Here is a 21,753-nt window from a genome sequence, read left to right as displayed (position 1 = left end):
TAAGGGGCAGAGTGGACCAAGAACCAGTCTCAGTGCGTGGTGTAAGTGGGGGAAGGGAGAGGCCTTTCTCGGGCTGTGTGTGGAGAGTGTAAGTTAACAGAGAAAGTAAACCACCTCGCTCTTTCAAATCATTGCTGCCTTCTTTCCCCAAATCAGTAGTGAATGTTCCTGATTCAGTTCCAATCTCACCGTGTCTGTTGTTCTTGGACAGTGAACAGTGGAAACACAGCCTGACTCGGAAAGGCCGAATGGCCTACTCCTGCACCTATTTTTCTATGTGAGGAATTTCATAAAGTGCATCTATTGCAGGCACCAGGGGAGGAGTGGGGGAGAAGATATTTTAAGGATGGGTTATATTGTTTTAGTGAGCTGAGTTCTCCAGAACCGTGTTGCTGGTGATCATTGTCACTCCCTCAGATACATCATATTCTCCCCCGCATCCATATCTTATAACTAATATTCTCGTATTATTCTCAGAGCAAAATTCTTTAACCAGCCAGAACAAATGTGATCTTTCCTCTACCTGGAACATAAGGAACAGTGCAGGCAGCTCCTTCTCACACACAGTAAGGACATTATCACTCACAAAGCGCAGAGACACAGAACTGGCCTCAATCCTATTGTCACAGGCAGCAGAAGCTGTCAGTCCCACAGTGATCCGAAGTGGCAGAGTTACATTGTGAATCTTACAGCCACATGGAGCAGTAGAATCAGATGCTGTTTCATCATTGAAACAGATCACACTAACAGGTACATTAAACACCCACTTGCCAGAAACTGGCAGGTGGAGAATAAAACACACAATCATGTATCAGAAAAAAATGTCTCATAGAGAGTATAAACCAAACTCGCATATCAGAAGCTGATGGGTGCAGAGCAATAGCCATATTCATGTTTCAGAATCTGACAGATTCAGTATTTAACCCCTCCGAACATACCAGAAGATGACAAGTGCAGAATAAAACCCACATTCCTGTACCATATACTGACAGATACAGCACGCAATACACACCCACATATATGAAAGTAGCAGAATAAAATCCACACTTGCATACCAAATCTAAATCCCATGTGCACATATCAGAAAACTGAAAGGCAGTAAGTAAAATTGTTACTTGCATTGCAGAAACTGATGTGTGCATGTGGGTTTTACTCTGCCCCCATCAGAAAAATGACATGTTGAAGGCAAAATCTTCACTCACATATCGGAGAAATACAGGTAAAAAGTAAAATTGATTCTCACATTCACATACCAGAGACTGGCAGATACAGAATAAATTCCACACTCACATAGCAGGAACTGACAGGTACTGTCTAAAACATACAATCAAGGAGCAGGAACACATACCAAAACCTGACAGGTACAGATTATACCCCACACTCACATACCAGAAAGTGACAGTTACAGATTATACCCCACACTCGCATACCAGAAAGTGACAGGTACAGATTATACCCCACATTCACATACCAGAAAGTGACAGGTACAGATTATACCCTACACTCGCATACCAGAAAGTGACAGGTACAGATTATACCTGACACTCGCATACCAGAGACTGACAGGTACAGATTATACCCCACACCCATATACCAGAAAGTGACAGGTACAGATTATACCTGACACTCACATACCAGAGACTGACAGGTACAGATTATACCCCACACTCTCATACAGAGACTGACAGGTACAGATTATACACCACACTCACATATCAGACACTGACAAGTACAGAGTAAATGCCACACACACATAACAGAAACTTACAGTCTAAAACGTACAACCACATAGACTAATAGATAAAATTAAATGCAGACCAACATACCAGAAACTTAGAGGCACAGCTTAAACTCCCACACACATACCAAACCCTGGCAGGTACAGAATAATAAACACACTTGAATATCAGAGACTGAGAGATACAGTATAAACCCACACTCACATATCAGAGATTGACATATTAAAATCTATATTCCCATAACATAAATTGACATTCAGTAAAATGCCAATACTCACTTATCAGCAATTGACAGGTACAGGGTAAAGACCTCTCTTCCATACCAGAAACTGACAGGTAAAAAGCCCACTTTTAATCAAGCCGAAACTGGCAGGTATAGAGTAAGGCCCACACTCACATATCAGAACTTGACATGTACAGTATAAAACCCAGACTCCCATAACAGAAATGGAGAGATACAGAGAAAGGCCCACACTCACATACCAGAGACCGATAGATACAGAGTGAAACTCAGACTCATTTACCAGAAACCGACAGATTCAGCATAAACACTCACATCCATAACAAAAATTGACAGTTAGAAAGTAAAACAAATACTCTATCAGGAATTGGTGGGAAAGACTAAAACAATACTAACATACTGGAGATTGATGGGTATGGAGTAGAGCTCACATTCACATAACAGAGATGGACAGATACAGCGCAAAATAAACACTCACACCAGGAATGGAAAGTTACAGAATGAAACCCACAGGCAATTACCAGAAATTGACAGGTGCAAGATAAAAGCCATGGTCTCGTATCAGAAACTGACAGAGTAAAACCCTCATTCACATACCAGACACCCACAATATTAATTCTAACAATGGATCAGAGTGTGAAAGTGTCAGTATCTATCCTATAATCATCGGTCAGTCCCACACTGACACTGCACCGGAGATTGAAAATGGCAGTGTCCATCCTACAATCACCTGTCAATCAGAATCTGTCACATAGTGTCAGAGAATGAGAGAGGCAGTATCTATCCAACACTCACCTGTCATCAGAAACTGTTACATAGAATGAGAGAATAACAGGAGCAGTATGTATAAAAAAAAACTCACCTGGCAATCTAATTCTGCCTCACTGTAACAGAAATTGAGAAATGTAATATCTATCCTTTGTTAACAAATATATGACCTATTCATAATATTATCAGAGAATGATAGGTATAGTGTCTGTCCCATATTCAGCAGTCAATCTTAGAATGACGCAGAGTATCAGAGAGTGACTGGGGCAGTGTATTTCCTATATATTCTATCAATCCCACACTGACACACTTTATCAGAGAGTGACAGATACACTATCTAACCTGTAGTCAACAACAATTCCCAAACTGATATGTATGACAAGAGACTGAGTGGCAGGTATTTCCTATACACAACCGTCAATTCCAGACTGACACATAGTACCAGAGAGTGAGCGGCAGTGTCTGTCCTATACACACCTGTCAATCCTACACTGACACACAGTACCAGAAAGTCTCCTAATCTGAGGAAGGACGTTCTTGCTATTGAGGGAGTGGAGCGAAGGTTCACCAGACTGATTCCCAGGATGGCTTGATACAGACATATGAGGAGAGACTTGATCAACTGGGCCTTTATACATTGGAGTTTAGAAGGATGAAAGGGGATTTCATAGAAACATACAAGATTCTGACGGGACGGAATGGGACAGGTTAGATTGTTCCCGATGTTTGGGAAGTCCAGAACCAGGGGACACAAGTCTTAGGATAAGGGGTAGGCCATTTAGGACTGAGATGAGGAGAAACTTCTTCACTCAGAGAGTTATTAACCAGTGGAATTCCCTGCCGCAGAGAGTTGTTCATTCCAGTTCATTGGATATATTCAAGAGGGAGTTAGATATAGCCCTTAAGGCTAAGGGGATCAAGAGGTATGGAGAGAAAGCAGGAAAGGGGTACTGAGGGAATGATCAGCCATGATCTGATCGAATGGCCTACTCCTGCACCTATTTTCTATGTTTCTATGAAAGACACTAACCAAGCAATTTAAAATTGTCCCCTTGTAGTAATGAGTGACAGAAACGATATTGATACCTTTGCACCGGCCCAATTGACACTGGCATCAATGCAGAGTGTGACAGAGGCAGTGCCAACCCAATAGTCCCCTGTCCATCCCACACTGAACTAGAGAGTGACAGATACAGTATCTATCCTACACTCCCCTGTCTATCCCACACTGTACCAGAGAGTAACAGATACATTATCTATCGTACACTCCCCTGTCCATCCCACACTATACCTGTGAGTGACAGAATACTGTATCTATCCTACAATTCCGTTTATCCCACACTGACACTGTACAAGAGAGTGACGGAGACAGTATTTATCCTACACTCCCCTGTCCATCCCACACTGTACCAGAGAGTGACAGATTCAGTATCTATCCTACACTCCTCTGTCCATCCCACACTGACACACTGTACCAGAGAGTGACAGATACAGTATCTATCCTACAATCCCCTGTCCATCCCACACTGACACACTGTACAGATTCAGTATCTATCCTACACTCCCTTGTCCATTCCACACTGACACACTGCTCTTGTTTAGAATTGATGTCACGCTGACCATTCTGTTAACAAGGTGACTGTGTGTCCGCAGTATTCAGTGGGAAAGGGGATTAAATTACACCGAGGATTACAAGCAGCCACCCACCATTCTCTGAGTTTTATTGTCAAGTGATCACCTCACCATCACACAGAAGCTCCTGAGATTTACCTCCAGTGTGGATGATTAGTGTAAGTTATGTATAAAATGAAATTGTAGGGGTAAAAGAGGAATTGAGTGTGGGGGGGTTTAGAGAGAACGGGTGGAAGAGTAGTTGGGGTGATGAGTTGGAGAGTAGAGGTGAAGTAAGTGTTGGGGTGATGGGTTTGGAGAGTTGGGGTGAGGGGTTGGAGAGTAGGGGTGAAAGAGTAGTTGGGAAGAGTGAGTTGGAGAGTAGGGGTGAAGGAGGTATATGAGTGAGGGGGATTTACTGCCCATTAATCGCCTCTGTTGAATTTTGATGAGGTTTATTTTTTTTAAATGTTTTTTATTGTGTGTTTCACTGAAGTTAGATGTGAGGCTGCAGTTCCTTGTAGGCACTGAACTGTTTCTGGTGAATTAATGTGGACAGTGTTAATTGGGAATAGGTTTGTGTGGGATCATTCTGTGCTGAATGCGTTGCTGGCTATGGGTTTTCCCTCAGTTCCAGTGACGAGGTGCTGTTGACAACAAATCCAGGGACCACTTACATTGAGACACCAAATCCAGGGGCCACTTATCCTGTGATACCAAATTCAGGGATCAAATCCAGCACTTACATTGTGACACCAAATCCAGGGACCATTTAAAATGAGACACCAAATCCAGAATGAATTACATCATGACACCAAATGAAGGGATTACTAATATTATGACAACAAATTCAGGGACCAGTAACACTGAGGCATCAAATCCAGGGACACTTATACCGTGACAACAAATCTGGGGACCACTTACAATGAGACACCAAATCCAGGGACCAGTAACACTGAGGTACCAAATCCAGGGACCACTTACATGGAGACTACAAAATTGCATCGGATATACAGCACAGAAATGAGCCATTCGGACGAACCAGTCCATGCCGTTGTTTGCTCGGGAATTAGAGAGCCTCAGTATGGGGAATGGTCATGCTGGTGAAAGCAGCTCTAGTTAGGGCGAAAGGTGGGTAATGAAGATATGATGGTGGAATCACATGGCGACTGGTGGGGCCTGGTGACAGGTTATTGTCAGAAGCCCTTTTCAGGCAGGCTGATGATCAGATGTAACCAGCACAACAACTGTAACGGTCTGTTCTTGTCCCCAAATCCCATGTCCCTAATTTATTTTTCTGTGAGAAATGTAGAGATGTGAAAGAAGGGAGGAAATTAAGTTTGCGCAAGAAAGAAGGTTCCTTGAACGAACACATTGTGAGGCTGTTTTGTCACTCGTCTGTGTGAGGTTAAAAACATGAAATGGAAAAGGGCACATCCAGTGACATTATATTGCCAATAGTGCTTTCTAAGTTAATCACTACATCCTAAGCCTTATATCATATTGACTACACCAACTACTAACTCCAATCCGAACAAATAACCACAAATCACAAGCACTAGCCCCTAAACCTACACCTAAACACAGCCCATAACCAAGGCTAAGAAGATAAGAAATAGGAGCAGAAGTAGGCCATCTGGCCCATTGAGCCCACTCCGCCATTCAATAAGATCATGGCTGATCTGATCTTGGTCCCAACTCCACTTCCCTGCCCTCTCCCCATAACCCTTGACTTCCTTATCTCTCAAAAATCAGTCTATCTGCAACTTAAATATATTCAATGATCCGGGCTCCACTGCTCTCTGGGGTAGAGAATTTCACAGATTCACGAGTCTCTGACAGAAGACATTCCTCCTAATTTCCATTTTAAATGAGCAACCGCTTATTCTCAGACTATACCACCTCGTTCTTGATTCCCTCACAAGAGGAAACCGAGATCAGTGTGGGAGCTAAAGTCCTGATAAAGGATGTATTTAAATAACTATTTTGATGCAAGAAATACTGCAAGGTATGTTAGCAACAAGTAATTATAATCAACTAACCCATCAAAATTATCAAAGACAATTACAAAGATCAGAACATTTCAAAGGCGATCACATGGATAGAAACATAGGGCCCAAGTTTCCACATGATTTGCGCCTGATTTTTAGGAGCAACTGGTGGAGAACGGACTATCTTAGAAATCGTAATTCGCCATTTTGTTTTCTGCAGTTCTAGTCAGGTAGAACAGTTCTACTTTGGAACAGAATTTTTTCTTCAAAAGGGGGCGTGTCCGGCCACTGACGCCTGATTTCAAAGTTTCCACAATGAAAACGTACTCCAAACTAACTTAGAATGGAGCAAGTGAAGATTTTTGTAGAACTGAAAAATCCTGTTCTACACATTAAAAAATCAGGCGCAGGTTACAAATTAGGCGTCCAGAACGAGGTGGGGGGGGGGGAAGGGAAGTCATTAAATTCTACAATAAATCCTTATTTATACTTCTACAAATATTATACAAATAAATCCAACCTGAATAAACATTTATAAGCAAAGAAAAGATTAAATAAACCATCTTCCTACCTGTGTGAAAGTGCTTCAGCCAGCCTCACAAGTTCATTCGTTCGTTCCCGACGGCAGGGGGGGAGGAGGAAGCCGTTCCCAACGGCGGGCGGATGGGAGGGAGGGAGTGCGGGACCGACCGCCCGACCGCAGCGGGGGGGGGGCGGGGGAGGAAGCCGTTCCAGACAGCGGGAGGGAGGGAGTGCGGGCCCGACTGCAGCGGGGGGGGAGGAAGCCGTTCCAGACAGCGGGAGGGAGGGAGTGCGGGCCCGACTGCAGCGGGGGGGGAGGAAGCCGTTCCAGACAGCGGGAGGGAGGGAGTGCGGGCCCGACTGCAGCGGGGGGGGGCGGGGGAGGAAGCCGTTCCAGACAGCGGGAGGGAGGGAGTGCGGGCCCGACTGCAGCGGGGGGGGGAGGAAGCCGTTCCAGACGGCGGGCGGGCGGGAGTGCGGGCCCGACTGCAGCGGGGGGGGGCGGGGGAGGAAGCCGTTCCAGACAGCGGGAGGGAGGGAGTGCGGGCCCGACCGCAGCGGGGGGGGGCGGGGGAGGAAGCCGTTCCAGACAGCGGGAGGGAGGGAGTGCGGGCCCGACTGCAGCGGGGGGGGAGGAAGCCGTTCCAGACGGCGGGCGGGCGGGCGAGATCGACCGAACGCAGCAGGGGGGGGGGGGGGAGGAGGGAGGAAGCCGTTCCAGACGGCGGGAGTGCGGGCCCGATCGACCGAACGCAGCGGGGGGGGGGAGAGGAAGCCGTTCCGGAGTGCGGGCCCGATCGACCGAACGCAGCGGGGGGGGGGGAGGAGGAGGGAGGAAGCCGTTCCAGACGACGGGAGTGCGGGCCCGATCGACCGAACGCAGCGGGGGGGGGGGGGGGAGGAGGAGGGAGGAAGCCGTTCCAGACGGCGGGAGTGCGGGCCCGATCGACCGAACGCAGCGGGGGGGGGAGAGGAAGCCGTTCCGGAGTGCGGGCCCGATCGACCGAACGCAGCGGGGGGTGGGGGGGGGGGGGGAGGAAGCCGTTCCAGACGACGGGCGGGAAGGAGACAGTGAGAAGGCTGCAGGAAGCCTTAGAAGTTGAGCAGCCATTCCCGACGGCCCAGTGCTGATGGCAATGTGCTTTTATTAAAAAATGTTCAAAAATTAAACAGCTACAAAGAACTACAAAAATGGCCGAGTGCCAATGTTTCCTTCACACTGCGCGTGTGCGAACGCTCCAACGCGCACGCGCAGGGTTGCCGGCAGGAAAAAAACTAATTTAAATGGTACCCGCCCCTTCCCATTTACAAAATCGGCGCGAGTGGTAGGCTCCGCCCCCTGCATGCCGCGCCAGGCAGACATGGAGCTGCAAGGCGTTCAAGAATAGCGCGGTTTTTTTTAGGCGGCGTTTTAGGCGCGAAAAACGGGCGCCCAGCTCGGAGGGGCGCTTGTTTTTTATCGTGTGGAAACTTGGGCCCATAGAAACTAGGAGCAGTAATAGGTCATTCAGCCCTTCGAGTCTGCACCGCCATTCAATATGATCATGGCTGATCATCTATCTCAATACCATATTCCTGCTTTTTCCCCATACCACTTGATGCCTTTTGTTTCTAGTAATCTATCCAACTCCCTCTTAAATATATTCAGTAACTTGGCCTCCACAGCCTTCTGAGGTAGAGAATTCCACAGGTTCACCAGCCTCTGAGTGAAAACAATTCTCCTCATCTCGCTCCGAAATTTCCTACCCCGTATCCTGAGACTGTGACCCCTTGTTCTAGACTTCCCAGCCAGGGGAAACATCCTCCCCGCATCCAGTCTATCCAAACCAGTCAGAATTTTATACGTTTCAATGAGATCCCCTCTCATTCTTCTAAACTCTCGTGAGTACAAGCCTAGTTGACCCAATCTCTCCTCATACGACAGTCCTACCATCCCAGGAATCGGACAGGTGAACCTTCGCTGCACTCCCTTTATGGCAAGTATATCCTTCCTTAGGTAAGGAGACCAAAACTACACACGATTCTCCAGGTGCGGTCTCACCAAGGCCCTGTATAACTGTAATAAGACATCCTTGCTCCTGTACTCAAATCCTCTTGCAATGAAGGCCAACATGCCATTTGTCTTCCTAACTGCTTGCTGCACCTGCATGTTTGCTTTCAATGACTAGTGTACAGAGACACCCAGGTCCCTCTGTACATCGACACTTCTCAACCCATCACCATTTAAATAATACTTTGTCCTCTTATTTTTCCTAACAAAGTAGATAACTTCACATTTATATACGTTATACTGCACCTGCCATGTATTTGCCCACTCACTCAACCTATCTAAATTGTCTTGCAGCATCTTTGCATCCTCTTCAGTATGTGTGGAGTTCTACTAACCGCATTCAAAAAGCGTTAATCTGTTATTTTCTGTATTGTTTTCCAGTCTTAAGCAAGATAGTTCTTTCAAGGGTTGGTTGAAAGGAACATCAAATGAGTGTAAAGTGAGACATGCCGGTTCAGTCTATGACACCCACAAGTTGTATACTCAAATAAAACAAGCTTGGGATTTGATGTGGTAAAAGATGAACTGTGTGAGAAGTGAAATAATCTAGAATAAGAAAAGGCCCAGAAAGGAAGGGAACATTAATTAGTCTCCTCTTATTATGGAGAAATCAAATATTTGACACACTGTGTTTGAAACAAGCTGATTTATTCAATATTTATACAGAACATTAATTTCCTGCTCAGGTATTGGGGTTATTAAGAGCAGCAGAAACAAAGTCTAACTGCCAGAATTAACATGGTTCATCATCATCATAGGCAGTCCCTCGGAATCGAGGAAGATTTGCTTCCACTCTTAGCATGAATTCTTAGGTGGCTGAACAGTCCAATACGAGAACCACAGTCTCTGTCACAGGTGGGACGAAGAGGGAAGGGGTGGGTGGGACTGGTTTGCCGCACGCTCTTTCCGCTGCCTGCACTTGATTTCTGCATGCTCTCGATGACGGGACTCGAGGTGCTCAGTGCCCTCCCAGATGCACTTTCTCCACTTGGGGCGGTCTTTGGCCAGGGACTCCCAGGTGTCAGTGGGGATGTTGCACTTCATCAGGGAGGCTTTGAGGGTGTCCTTGTAACGGTTCTGCTGCCCTCCTTTGGCTCGTTTGCCATGAAGGTGTTCCGAGTAGAGCGCTTGCTTTGGGAATCTCGTGTCTGGCATGGGAAAAATGTGGCCTGCCTGGCGGAGCTGATCAAGTGTGGTCAGTGCTTCAATGCTGGAGATGTTGGCCTGGATGAGGACGCTAATATTGGTGCATCTGTCCTCCCAGGGGTTCAGTGCCCAATGCAATCACAGTAAATCCTGTTTAATTCGCTAACGTGGCCTTTTGATACATAGAAACATAGAAAATAGGTGCAGGAGTAGGCCATTCGGCCCTTCTAGCCTGCACCGCCATTCAATGAGTTCATGGCTGAACATGCAACTTCAGTACCCCATTCCTGCTTTCTCACCATACCCCTTGATTCCCCTAGTAGTAAGGACTTCATCTAACTCCTTTTTGAATATATTTAGTGAATTGACCTCAACAACTTTCTGTGGTAGAGAATTCCACAGGTTCACCACTCTCTGGGTGAAGAAATTCCTCCTCATCTCGGTCCTAAATGGCTTACCCCTTATCCTTAGACTGTGTCCCCTGGTTCTGGACTTCCCCAACATTGGGAACATTCTTCCTGCATCCAACCTGTCAAACCCCGTCAGAATGTTAAACGTTTCTATGAGGTCCCCTCTCATTCTTCTGAACTCCAGTGAATACAAGCCCAGTTGATCCAGTCTTTCTTGATAGGTCAGTCCCGCCACCCCGGGAATCAGACAGGTGAACCTTCGCTGCACTCCCTCAATAGCAAGAATGTCCTTCCTCAGGTTAGGAGACCAAAACTGTACACAATACTCCAGGTGTGGCCTCACCAAGGCCCTGTACAACTCTAGCAACACCTCCCTGCCCCTGTACTCAAATCCCCTTGCTATGAAGGCCAACATGCCATTTGCTTTCTTAACCGCCTGCTGTACCTGCATGCCAACCTTCAATGACTGATGTACCATGACACCCAGGTCTCTTTGCACCTCCCCTTTTCCTAATCTGTCACCATTCAGATAATAGTCTGTCTCTCTGTTTTTACTACCAAAGTGGATAACCTCACATTTATCCACATTATACTTCATCTGCCATGCATTTGCCCACTCACCTAACCTATCGAAGTCGCTCTGCAGCCTCATAGCATCCTCCTCGCAGCTCACACTGCCACTCAACTTAGTGTCATCCGCAAATTTGGAGATACTACATTTAATCCCCTCGTCTAAATCATTAATGTACAGTGTAAACAGCTGGGGCCCCAGCACAGAACCTTGCGGAACCCCACTAGTCACTGCCTGCCATTCTGAAAAGTCCCCATTTACTCCTACTCTTTGCTTCCTGTCTGACAACCAGTTCTCAATCCATGTCAGCACACTACCCCCAATCCCATGTGCTTTAACTTTGCACATTAATCTCTTGTGTGGGACCTTGTCGAAAGCCTTCTGAAAGTCCAAATATACCACATCAACTGGTTCTCCCTTGTCCACTCTACTGGAAACATCCTCAAAAAATTCCAGAAGATTTGTCAAGCATGATTTCCCTTTCACAAATCCATGCTGACTTGGACCTATCATATCACCTCTTTCCAAATGCACTGCTATGACATCCTTAATAATTGATTCCATCATTTTACCCACTACCGATGTCAGGCTGACCGGTCTATAATTCCCTGTTATCTCTCTACCTCCTTTTTTAAAAAGTGGGGTTACATTGGCTACCCTCCACTCCATAGGAACTGATCCAGAGTCAATGGAATGTTGGAAAATGACTGTCAATGTATCCACTATTTCCAAGGCCACCTCCTTAAGTACTCTGGGATGCAGTCCATCAGGCCCTGGGGATTTATCGGCCTTCAATCCCATCAATTTCCCCAACACAATTTCCCGACTAATGAGGATTTCCCTCAGTTCCCCCTCCTTACTAGACCCTCCGACCCCTTTTATATCCGGAAGGTTGTTTGTGTCCTCCTCAGTGAATACCGAACCAAAGTACTTGTTCAATTGGTCCGCCATTTCTTTGTTCCCCGTTATGACTTCCCCTGATTCTGACTGCAGGGGACCTACGTTTGTCTTTACTAACCTTTTTCTCTTTACATACCTATAGAAACTTTTGCAATCCGTCTTAATGTTCCCTGCAAGCTTCTTCTCGTACTCCATTTTCCCTGCCCCAATCAAACCCTTTGTCCTCCTCTGCTGAGTTCTAAATTTCTCCCAGTCCCCGGGTTCGCTGCTATTTCTGGCCAATTTGTATGCCACTTCCTTGGCTTTAATACTATCCCTGATTTCCCTTGATAGCCACGGTTGAGCCACCTTCCCTTTTTTATTTTTACACCAGACAGGAATGTACAATTGTTGTAGTTCATCTGCCATTGCCCATCCACAGTCAACCCCTTCAGTATCATTCGCCAATCTATCTTAGCCAATTCACGCCTCATACCTTCAAAGTTACCCTTCTTTAAGTTATGGACCATGGTCTCTGAATTAACTGTTTCATTCTCCATCCTAATGCAGAATTCCACCATATTATGGTCACTCTTCCCCAAGGGGCCTCGCACAACGAGATTGCTAATTAATCCTCTCTCATTACACAACAGCCAGTCTAAGATGGCCTCCCCCCAAGTTGGTTCCTCGACATATTGTTCTAAAAAACCATCCCTTATGCACTCCAGGAAATCCTCCTCCACCGTATTGCTTCCAGTTTGGTTAACCCAATCTATGTGCATATTAAAGTCACCCATTATAACTGCTGCACCTTTATTGCACGCACCCCTAATTTCATGTTTGATGCCCTCCCCAACATCACTACTACTGTTTGGAGGTCTGTACACAACTCCCACTAACGTTTTTTGCCCTTTGGTATTCTGCAGCTCTACCCATATAGATTCCACATCATTCAAGCTAATGTCCTTCCGAACTATTGCCTTAATTTCCTCCTTAACCAGCAATGCTACCCCATCTCCTTTTCCTTTTATTCTATCTTTCCTGAATGTTGAATACCGCTGGATGTTGAGTTCCCAGCCCTGATCATCCTGGAGCCACGTCTCCGTAATCCCAATCACATCATATTTGTTAACATCTATTTGCACAGTTAATTCATCCACCTTATTGCGGATACTCCTTGCATTAAGACACAAAGCCTTCAGGCTTGTTTTTTTAACACCCTTTGTCCTTTTAGAATTTTGCTGTACAGTGGCCCTTTTTGTTCTTTGCCTTGGGTTTCTCTGCCCTCCACTTTTCCTCATCTCCTTTCTGTCTTGTGCTTTTGCCTCCTTTTTGTTTCCCTCTGTCTCCCTGCATTGGTTCCCATCCGCCTGCCATATTAGTTCAGATCCTCCCCAACAGCACTAGCAAACACTCCCCCTAGGACATTGGTTCCGGTCCTGCCCAGGTGCAGACTGTCCGGTTTGTACTGGTTCCACCTCCCCCAGAACCGGTTCCAATGCCCCAGGAATTTGAATCCCTCCCTGCTGCACCACTGCTCAAGCCACGTATTCATCTGCGCTATCCTGCGATTCCTACTCTGACTATCACGTGGCACTGGTAGCAATCCCGAGATTACTACTTTTGAGGTCCTACTTTTTAATTCAGCTCCTAGCTCCTAAAATTCGTTTCGTAGGACCTCATCCCTTTTTTTTGCCTATGTCGTTGGTACCAATGTGCACCATGACAACTGGCTGATCTCCCTCCCTTTTTAGAATGTCCTGCACCCGCTCCGAGACATCCTTGACCCTTGCACCAGGGAGGCAACATACCATCCTGGAGTCTCGGTTGCGGCCGCAGAAACGCCTATCTATTCCCTTTACAATTGAATCCCCTATCACTATCGCTCTCCTACTCTTTTTCCTGCCCTCCTGTGCAACAGAGCCAGCCACGGTGCCATGAACTTGGCTGCTGCTGCCCTTCCCTGATGAGTAATCCTCCTCAACAGTACCCAAAGCAGTGTATCTGTTTTGCAGGGGGATGACCACAGGGGACTCCTGCACTACCTTCCTTGCACTGCTCTTCCTGTTGGTCTTCCATTCCCTATCTGGCTGTGGACCCTTTCCCTGCGGTACGACCAACTCGCTACACGTGATACTCACGTCATTCTCAGCATCGTGGATGCTCCAGAGTGAATCCACCCTCAGCTCCAACTCCGCAACGCGGACTGTCAGGAGCTGGAGGTGGATACACTTCCTGCACACATAGTCGTCAGGGACACTGGAGTCATCCCTGAGTTCCCACATGGTGCAGGAGGAGCATAACACCCGACCGAGCTCTCCTGCCATGACTTAACCCTTAGATACACTTAAATTGGCAACAACAATGTTAAAAGTTACTCACTGATATAGAAGAGAAAAAAGAAAAACTACTCACCAATCACCAGCCAATCACTTACCCTCTTGGCTGTGACGTCACCTTTTGATTTCTTTCTACTTCTTTTTTGCCTTCTCTCCCCGTTGTAGCTGCAGATGGCGGTGTATTTACCCAGCATTCCCTACGACCGAACCCAGATTATTGGGGCCCAGTGTGCAGGCACGGGACCAGGCTGTAATTGGAGCATGTGCGGTGCGTGTAATGGCGGAGCGGACACGGTGAACATGTGCTCCACACAAGAGCCCATTTTCAGCTAGCTGGAGGGGAGTAATGGACCAGCGGGTAGCTGGGGAGGCTTCATAAACAACTGGTGCCCACGGGAAGTCCGGAATAATAACCTGGATATCGGTGATTGCAGCTTCGAGGCTTTCTCCCTGTCACAGGCTAACGGCAGCCATCTTTGTACAGGAAAGAAAGTTCAGTGTTCCGCCATCTTGATACAGTGAGCAACGAAGTGCATGCGTGGCCATCTTGGTGCAGGAGTAACGTCAGGTGCTTCAGTGTTTCCAACCAGTCCAAGAGGATAAACCAATAACTTAGTTATTTTATTCTCACTCTCGACACCTCGGATTTCTCATCATTTCTCCAAAAGGCGCTGCTCAGTGCCAAGCTTATGGTTTACGCCGCAGGCAATTGTAACAGGAAAGCTCCAGAGCTGTTCACTCCCAGGGTTAGAATCCTCACGTACTGTCCCAGGGTTAGAATCCCCATGTACAGTCGCAGGGTTAGAATCGTGTGGCTGTACAGAGATGAAGAGAAAAATTTTGGCCTTGAATCTGAGTTGGGAAACAATCATAGAAACATGATTCAATTTGTATACTAAACTATTTGAAATCAAATCAAATGAATTGTTGCGTGTATCATATTCCTTTCGTGAAATGGGAAAGAAGTGATTTGTGGGTTGTGCGGGAGTGTTTGTGCCCGGTTACACAGCGTGTCCCTGTGTCTCCACTCCAAATGCACTTCATTAGGTTCACAGTCTCATTGACGCATCCAATTGACTGGATGGACCTCGCCCTTTAAACCCCATCGGAGAAATATCAGCATTTGATGTTCAGTTATGCTAAACCTCCAGGAGTGGAAGCAAGTCTTCCTCGATTCCGAGGGACTGCCTATGATGATGATGATGATGACTAGTGGGGTTCCACAGGGATCAGTGCTGGGACCCCAACAATTTACAATATATAAACAATTGGAAGAAGGGACTGAGTATAACATGGCCAAGTTTGCTGACGATACAAAGATGGGAGGAAAAGGAATATGTGAGGAGGACATTAAAAAATCTGCAAAAGGACATAGACAGGCTAAGTGAGTGGGCAAAAATTTGGCAGATGGAGTATAATGTTGGAGAATGTGAGGTCATGCACTTTGTCAGAAAAAAATCAAAGAACAAGTTGTTATTTAAATGGACAAAGATTGCAAAGTGCCGCAGTACAGCGGGACCTGAGGATACTTGTGCATGATACACAAAAGGATAGTATGCAGGTACAGCAAGTGATCAGGAAGGCCAATGGTATCTTGGCCTTTATTGCAAAGGGGATGGAGTATAAAAGCAGGGAAGTCTTGCTACAGCTATATAAGTTATTGTTGGTGCATGCAGTTTTGGTTTCCATATTTACGAAAGGATATACTTGCTTCGGAGTCAGTTCAGAGAAGGTTCATTTGGTTGATTCCGGAGATGAAGGGGTTGACTTATGAGAAAAGATTGAGTAGGTTGGGCCTCTACTCATTGGAATTTCGAAGAATGAGAGATGATCTTATCGAAACATAGAAGATTATGAGGGGGCTTGACAAGGTGGAGGCAGAGAGAATGCTTCCACTGAAGGGGGAGACTAGAACTAGAGGGCATGATCTTAGAATAAGGGGCCGCCCATTTAAAACCGATGAAGAGAAATTTCTTCTCTGAGTTGTAAATCTGTGGAATTCGCTTTCTCAGAGAGCTGTGGAAGCTGGGTCATTGAATAAATTTAAGACAGAACTAGACAGTTTCTTAAACGATAAGGGGTTATGGAGAGTGGGCAGGGAAGTGGAGCTGAGTCCATGATCAGATCAGCCATGATCTTATTGAATGACGGAGCAGGTTCGAGGGGCCATATGACCTACTCCTGCTCCTATTTGTTATGTTCTTATGTTATGTAAAACACTGGTTAGGCCTTAGCTGGAGTATTGTGTTCAATTCTGGGCTTTAAACTATAGGAATGATGCCAAGCTTTTAGAGAGGGTGCAGAAGGAATGGTGCCAGGGATGAGGAACTTCAGTTATGTGGAGAGACTGGAGGAGGTTTTCACCAGAGAGCAGAAAAAGGTAAAAGGAGATTTGATAGAGATGTACAAAATCATGAACGATTTTGATAGAGTAAATATGGAGAATATGTTTCCAGTTGCATTAGGGTAGGTAACCAGAGGAGTCAGACTTCCGATGATTGGCAAAAGAACCAGAGGTGAGATGTGGGATCATTTGTTACCCAGCGAGTTGTTATCATCTGGAGTGCACTGTCTGAAAGGGTGGTGGAAGCAGATTCAATAGTAACTTTCAAAAGGGAATTGGATAAATACTTGAAGGGAAAAATATACCGAGCTATGAGTAAAGAGCAGGGCACTGAGACTCATTGCCACTGACTGAGACTCAGCCCCATCAAAGAGCCGGCACAGACACGATGGGCTGAATGGCCATTTTATGTGCTGTACCACTCCCCAACAATGGCAGATGATCTTACCCAGAGTGCTCCACGCACGGGAATGTGCCCTACCTCCATCAGCAGGGGGGCAGCGTGTTGGTGCAGGGAGGGCTGGTCCCCGGAGAGTGCCTCCCTGTATGGATCGGCTCCCGGAGACTGAGCGGTGTGAACGTGGCCCCGGGCAACAGCGAGTGCGGCCCCCGGGCAACAGCGAGTGCGGCCCCCGGGCCCTGAGTCAGAGTCTGCATGCCCTGCACCAGCAAACCCCGGGGGCAGCAACTCCCCACACCATGCAAACAACATCTTGCCTTTATACAGCAGCCCAGCAATTCCCAGCCGCTCTGCATCAGGGTAGGTGCTGGATGTGGAAGTCGCTCCCTGGCCTCCTGTGTGTGTCTGTTTGTTGCATCAGTTTGAGCTGGAGGGGGGGGGGGAGAAGCTGCTGGGTTTCACCCCCAGTAATTCTGGGCCCAGTGCGACCATCAATTTCCCATGTGGGACTGTCGAGGGAGGTGGGTTCCCTTCACTGATGGACAGCTGTGACCCAGATGTGTTTTTACGACAATCTGGCACCTTTCATGGTCACTTTTATCTAGTGCCGGGTCCACAAATGACCAGATTCATTAAGCTCAATTTCACAACCTGCCTTTGTGTTTTTGTGGGTTCTCTCTCACACTCCCTTTTTCCTGTTTGAAATTCACTTTACAGGGTGTTAAAAGGGGAGGATTTGTAGACTGGAAGCTCAAACCAAACATCACCTCAAGATCTGACAGAGTCACTCGATACATCTGGACTGGAATATCATGAGCTTTTGACCATGGAAGCAGAAGGCACCATTCACAGTGGGGAGAGGGCATTCACCTGCTCTGAGTGTGGGAAGGGATTTACTACATCATCTTACCTGCTGATTCACCAGCGAGTTCACACTGGGGAGAGGCCATTCACCTGCTCTGAGTGTGGGAAGGGATTCACTCGGTCATCCCACCTACTGAGGCACCAGCGAGTTCACACCGGGGAGAGACCGTTCACCTGCTCTGAGTGTGGGAAGGGATTCACTACATCATCCTACCTGCTGACACACCAGCGAGTTCACACTGGGGAGAGGCCATTCACCTGCTTTGAGTGTGGGAAGGGATTCACTCAGTCATCTGATCTGCTGAGACACCAGGGAGTTCATACTGGGGAGAGGCCATTCACCTGCTCTGAGTGTGGGAAGGGCTTCACTCGATCATCCTACCTGCTGACACACCAGCGAGTTCACACTGGGGAGAGGCCGTTCACCTGCTCTGAGTGTGGGAAGGGATTCACTCAGTCATCTGACCTGCTGACACACCAGCGAGTTCACACTGGGGAGAGGCCGTTCACCTGCTCTGAGTGTGGGAAGGAATTCACTCGGTTATCCAAACTGCTGAGACATCAGCGAGTTCACACTGGGGAGAGACCTTTTAAATGTTCTGACTGTGGAAAGAGTTTTAAAAGCAAACAGCACCTGCTGACACACCAGCGAGTTCATACTGGGGAGAGACCGTTTAAATGTTCTGACTGCGAGAAGTGTTTTAAAAGCAAACAGCACCTGCGGACACACCAGCGAGTTCACACCGGGGCGAGGCCGTTCACCTGCTCTGAATGTGGGAAGGGATTCACTCTGTCATCCCACCTGCTGACACACCAGCTGGTTCACACTGGGGAGAGGCCGTTCACCTGCTCCGACTGTGGGAAGGGATTCACTCGGTCATCCCATCTGATGAGACACCAGCGAGTTCACAAGTGACTGCAGGATTTGTTATTGCTGCTGTTAATCACATCCCGGACTGAATCGTGTTCATTCTGACAGTTGGGGTTTATAACTCCTGTAACGCTGATGTTAATAACTCCTGTAACTGGAATGGAGTTTAATATTTGGGATACAGACACATAAATTAGTGTTGCTTTCAACACATTGCTGTGGATTTTTGTCTTTCCCACCTGAGTGTTTAACATCACCTGGCTGGAGCTGAGAAAGGACAATCTGGTGGGAGGATCTTACGGGGGGAACAGAACTTCAGCCTGGACGCAGTTCATCAGGGCAATACTGAGAGGGGCAAACAGCATTTTGCTCTTTCTCGTCTCTCTTCACTGACATCAAAGTTGCCGTGTGGGTTAATCCTGATACATGTAAGGTCCAGATGATACCCACCCAAGGGTGATTAAAGAGATGGGATGGGCGCTCGGTCAGCCCCTTGCCCATATCTCCAACAGCTCAATAGAGTCAAGGATTGTTTCCTGAGATTGGAAGGTAGCACACATAGTTCCCATTTTCCAAATTGTGGACAAATCTGAGCCAGGGAACTAAAGGCCCATCAACGTGACCTCGATCACCGGAAGATGTATGAAGGGATCCTGAGAGATGCTGTTTTCGATCTTGGGGAAAGTGAAGGGGCCATTACAGATACTGAGCACGGCTTCCTCAAAACAAGGTCACGTCTTACAAACTAGCTTCAGTTAGTGAAGAAGTTGTTAGGTTGGTGGATGGGGGTATCTGGTTGACATTGTCTACCTCTGGGATGTCAAACTCATTTTCTATGGTGGGCCTGATTCAATATCCTGGCACTTGGCGTGGGCCACATTCAGCAAAAGCTATTAAAATAGGAATAAATGAAGATAAACTATATCGGAATTTACATTTAGATTTTATTTACTGCCGCTGCTCCCGATCCCTGCCACCTCTTAGCTTGAGCATTGGTGAACTAACCCTGCTCAAACCATAACCACAAGAATATCAGTGCATTGTTCTGCCTGTGACCACAAGGCTGTGTCACTGTCATACACAGATAGCGTTTCCTTGTTTCACATCTCCATACAATTACCATCTCTTTACACATCCCCTTTCTACACAATTGCAGCAGACATGAGCAAGGACCCGAGGCTTAATAAAAAGACACATATTTCATTACAGCAAAGGTTACACTGGGAGAAATGTTCAGTTAGAACATAAGAAATAGGTGCAGGAGTAGGCCAATTGGCCCCTCGGGCCTGCTCCCCAATTCAAGAAGATCATGGCTGATCTGATCATGGACTCAGTTCCACTTCCTTGCCAGCTCCTCATAACCCTTTACTCCCTTATTGCTCAAAAATCTGTCTATCTCTGCCATAAATATATTCAAAGACCCAGCCTCCACAGCTCTCTGGGCAGAGAATTCCATAGATTTACAACCTTCTGAGAGAAGAAATTCCTCATCTCAGTTTTAAATGGGTGGCCCCTTATTCTAGGTTTAGTTTCCCCTGAGTTGAAATATCCTCTCTGCATCCACCTTGTCGAGCCCCCTCATTATCTTATACTTTTCAATAAGATCATCTTTCATTCTTCTGTACTCCAATGTATTTAGGCCCACCCTACTCAACCTACCTTTATTAATCAACCCCTTCATCTCCGGAATCTCTGAACAGCCTCCAATGCAAGTATACCCTTCCTTAAATACAGAGACCAAAATATGGAGTCCATTACAGGCAAAATGCTGGCACCTTAACAGTGTCTCATCGGCCTACAGGCTTTTCTTAAATAGATTTGCTGAGTGGATATAAACTTAAACCAGGTTTGCAGGTTTGATGCTCTATTCACATATTGAAGGTAGAAGAGATGCTGTGGGGCACACGCTAAATCCAGTAGCTGAAAGTGATTGACATGAGTTTTGTGTTTAGTGAGCCTGGGCGTGTTACCAATACCAGCAAAATCGAAGCTCATGGAATAACGGACACGGTGACAGCATGGATATGAAAATGGCTAAGTGACACAAACAGAGTAGTGGTGAACGGTTGCTTTTCAGACTGGAGGAAGTGATTTTTATGTGGCACTATATAGAATGCCTTCTGGAAATTCAAATACACCACATCCACTGATTCCACCTTATCAACCCTGCTCGTTACATCCTCAAAGAACTCCAGCAAATTTGTCAAACTTGATTTAGCTTTCATAAAACCATGCTGACTGTGCTTGATTGAATCATGCTTTTCCAAAATCCCGCTACTGCTTCCTTAATAATGGACTCCAGCATTTTCCCAACGACAGATGTTAGGCTAATTGGTCTATATTTTCTTGCTTTTTGTCTGCCTCCATTTTTAAATAGGGGCGTTACATTTGTGATTTTCCCAGTCCACTTCAGCCAACTCTGCCTTCATACCTTTGTCGTCTCCTTTATTTAAGGTTAGGACACTGGTCTGAGAACCAACTTTCTCACCCTCTAACTGAATTTGAAATTCAACCATGTTATGGTCACTCATTCCTAGAGGATCCTTTACTACGAGATCATTTCTTAATCCTGTCTCATTACACAGTACCAGGTCTAAGATAGCCTGCTCCCTGGTTGGTTCTGTGGAATTCTCTTTCGCAGAGAGTTGTTGATGCCAGTTCGTTAGATATATTCAAGAGGGAGTTGGATATGGCCCTTACGGCTAAAGGGATCAAGGGGTATGGAGAGAAAGCAGGAAAGGGGTACTGAGGTGAATGATCAGCCATGATCTTATTGAATGGTGGTGTAGGCTCGAAGAGCCGAATGGCCTACTCCTGCACCTATTTTCTATGTTTCTATGTTCTGTTCAAGGAAACCGTCCTGCATACACTCTGAGCTCTTCCTCATGGCTACCCTGGCCAATTTGCTTTGTCCGATCAATATGAAGGTTAAAATTGCCCATGGTTATCACCGTTCCTTTATTACAAGCCTCCATTATTTCTTGATTTATACTCCGACCAACTGTGT

General features: G+C 46.5%; 1 protein-coding gene and 1 pseudogene across 1 annotated transcript; both read left to right on the top strand.

The window, feature by feature from the left end:
• Window positions 1-21,753, top strand: part of LOC139230231 (NLR family CARD domain-containing protein 3-like) — a 130,736-nt pseudogene that overhangs the window by 359 nt on the left and 108,624 nt on the right.
• LOC139229882 (zinc finger protein 436-like) lies at window positions 532-18,955 on the top strand. Its single transcript, XM_070861513.1, has 2 exons — window positions 532-566; window positions 17,729-18,955. The coding sequence occupies exon 2, from the start codon at window positions 17,838-17,840 to the stop codon at window positions 18,789-18,791; it is 954 nt and encodes a 317-aa protein (XP_070717614.1). The 5' UTR covers window positions 532-566; window positions 17,729-17,837; the 3' UTR covers window positions 18,792-18,955.

Source organism: Pristiophorus japonicus, chromosome 19 (assembly GCF_044704955.1).
Source record: "Pristiophorus japonicus isolate sPriJap1 chromosome 19, sPriJap1.hap1, whole genome shotgun sequence".
In the NCBI taxonomy this organism is placed as follows: domain Eukaryota; kingdom Metazoa; phylum Chordata; class Chondrichthyes; family Pristiophoridae; genus Pristiophorus; species Pristiophorus japonicus.
The sequence above is the reverse complement of the archived record's forward strand: the minus strand, read 5'-3'. Positions and strand labels throughout refer to the sequence as shown.

Excerpts from the sequence above, each read along its gene's own strand:
- LOC139229882 (XM_070861513.1), top strand. The coding sequence starts at position 17,838 with ATGGAAGCAGAAGGCACCATTCACAGTGGGGAGAGGGCATTCACCTGC.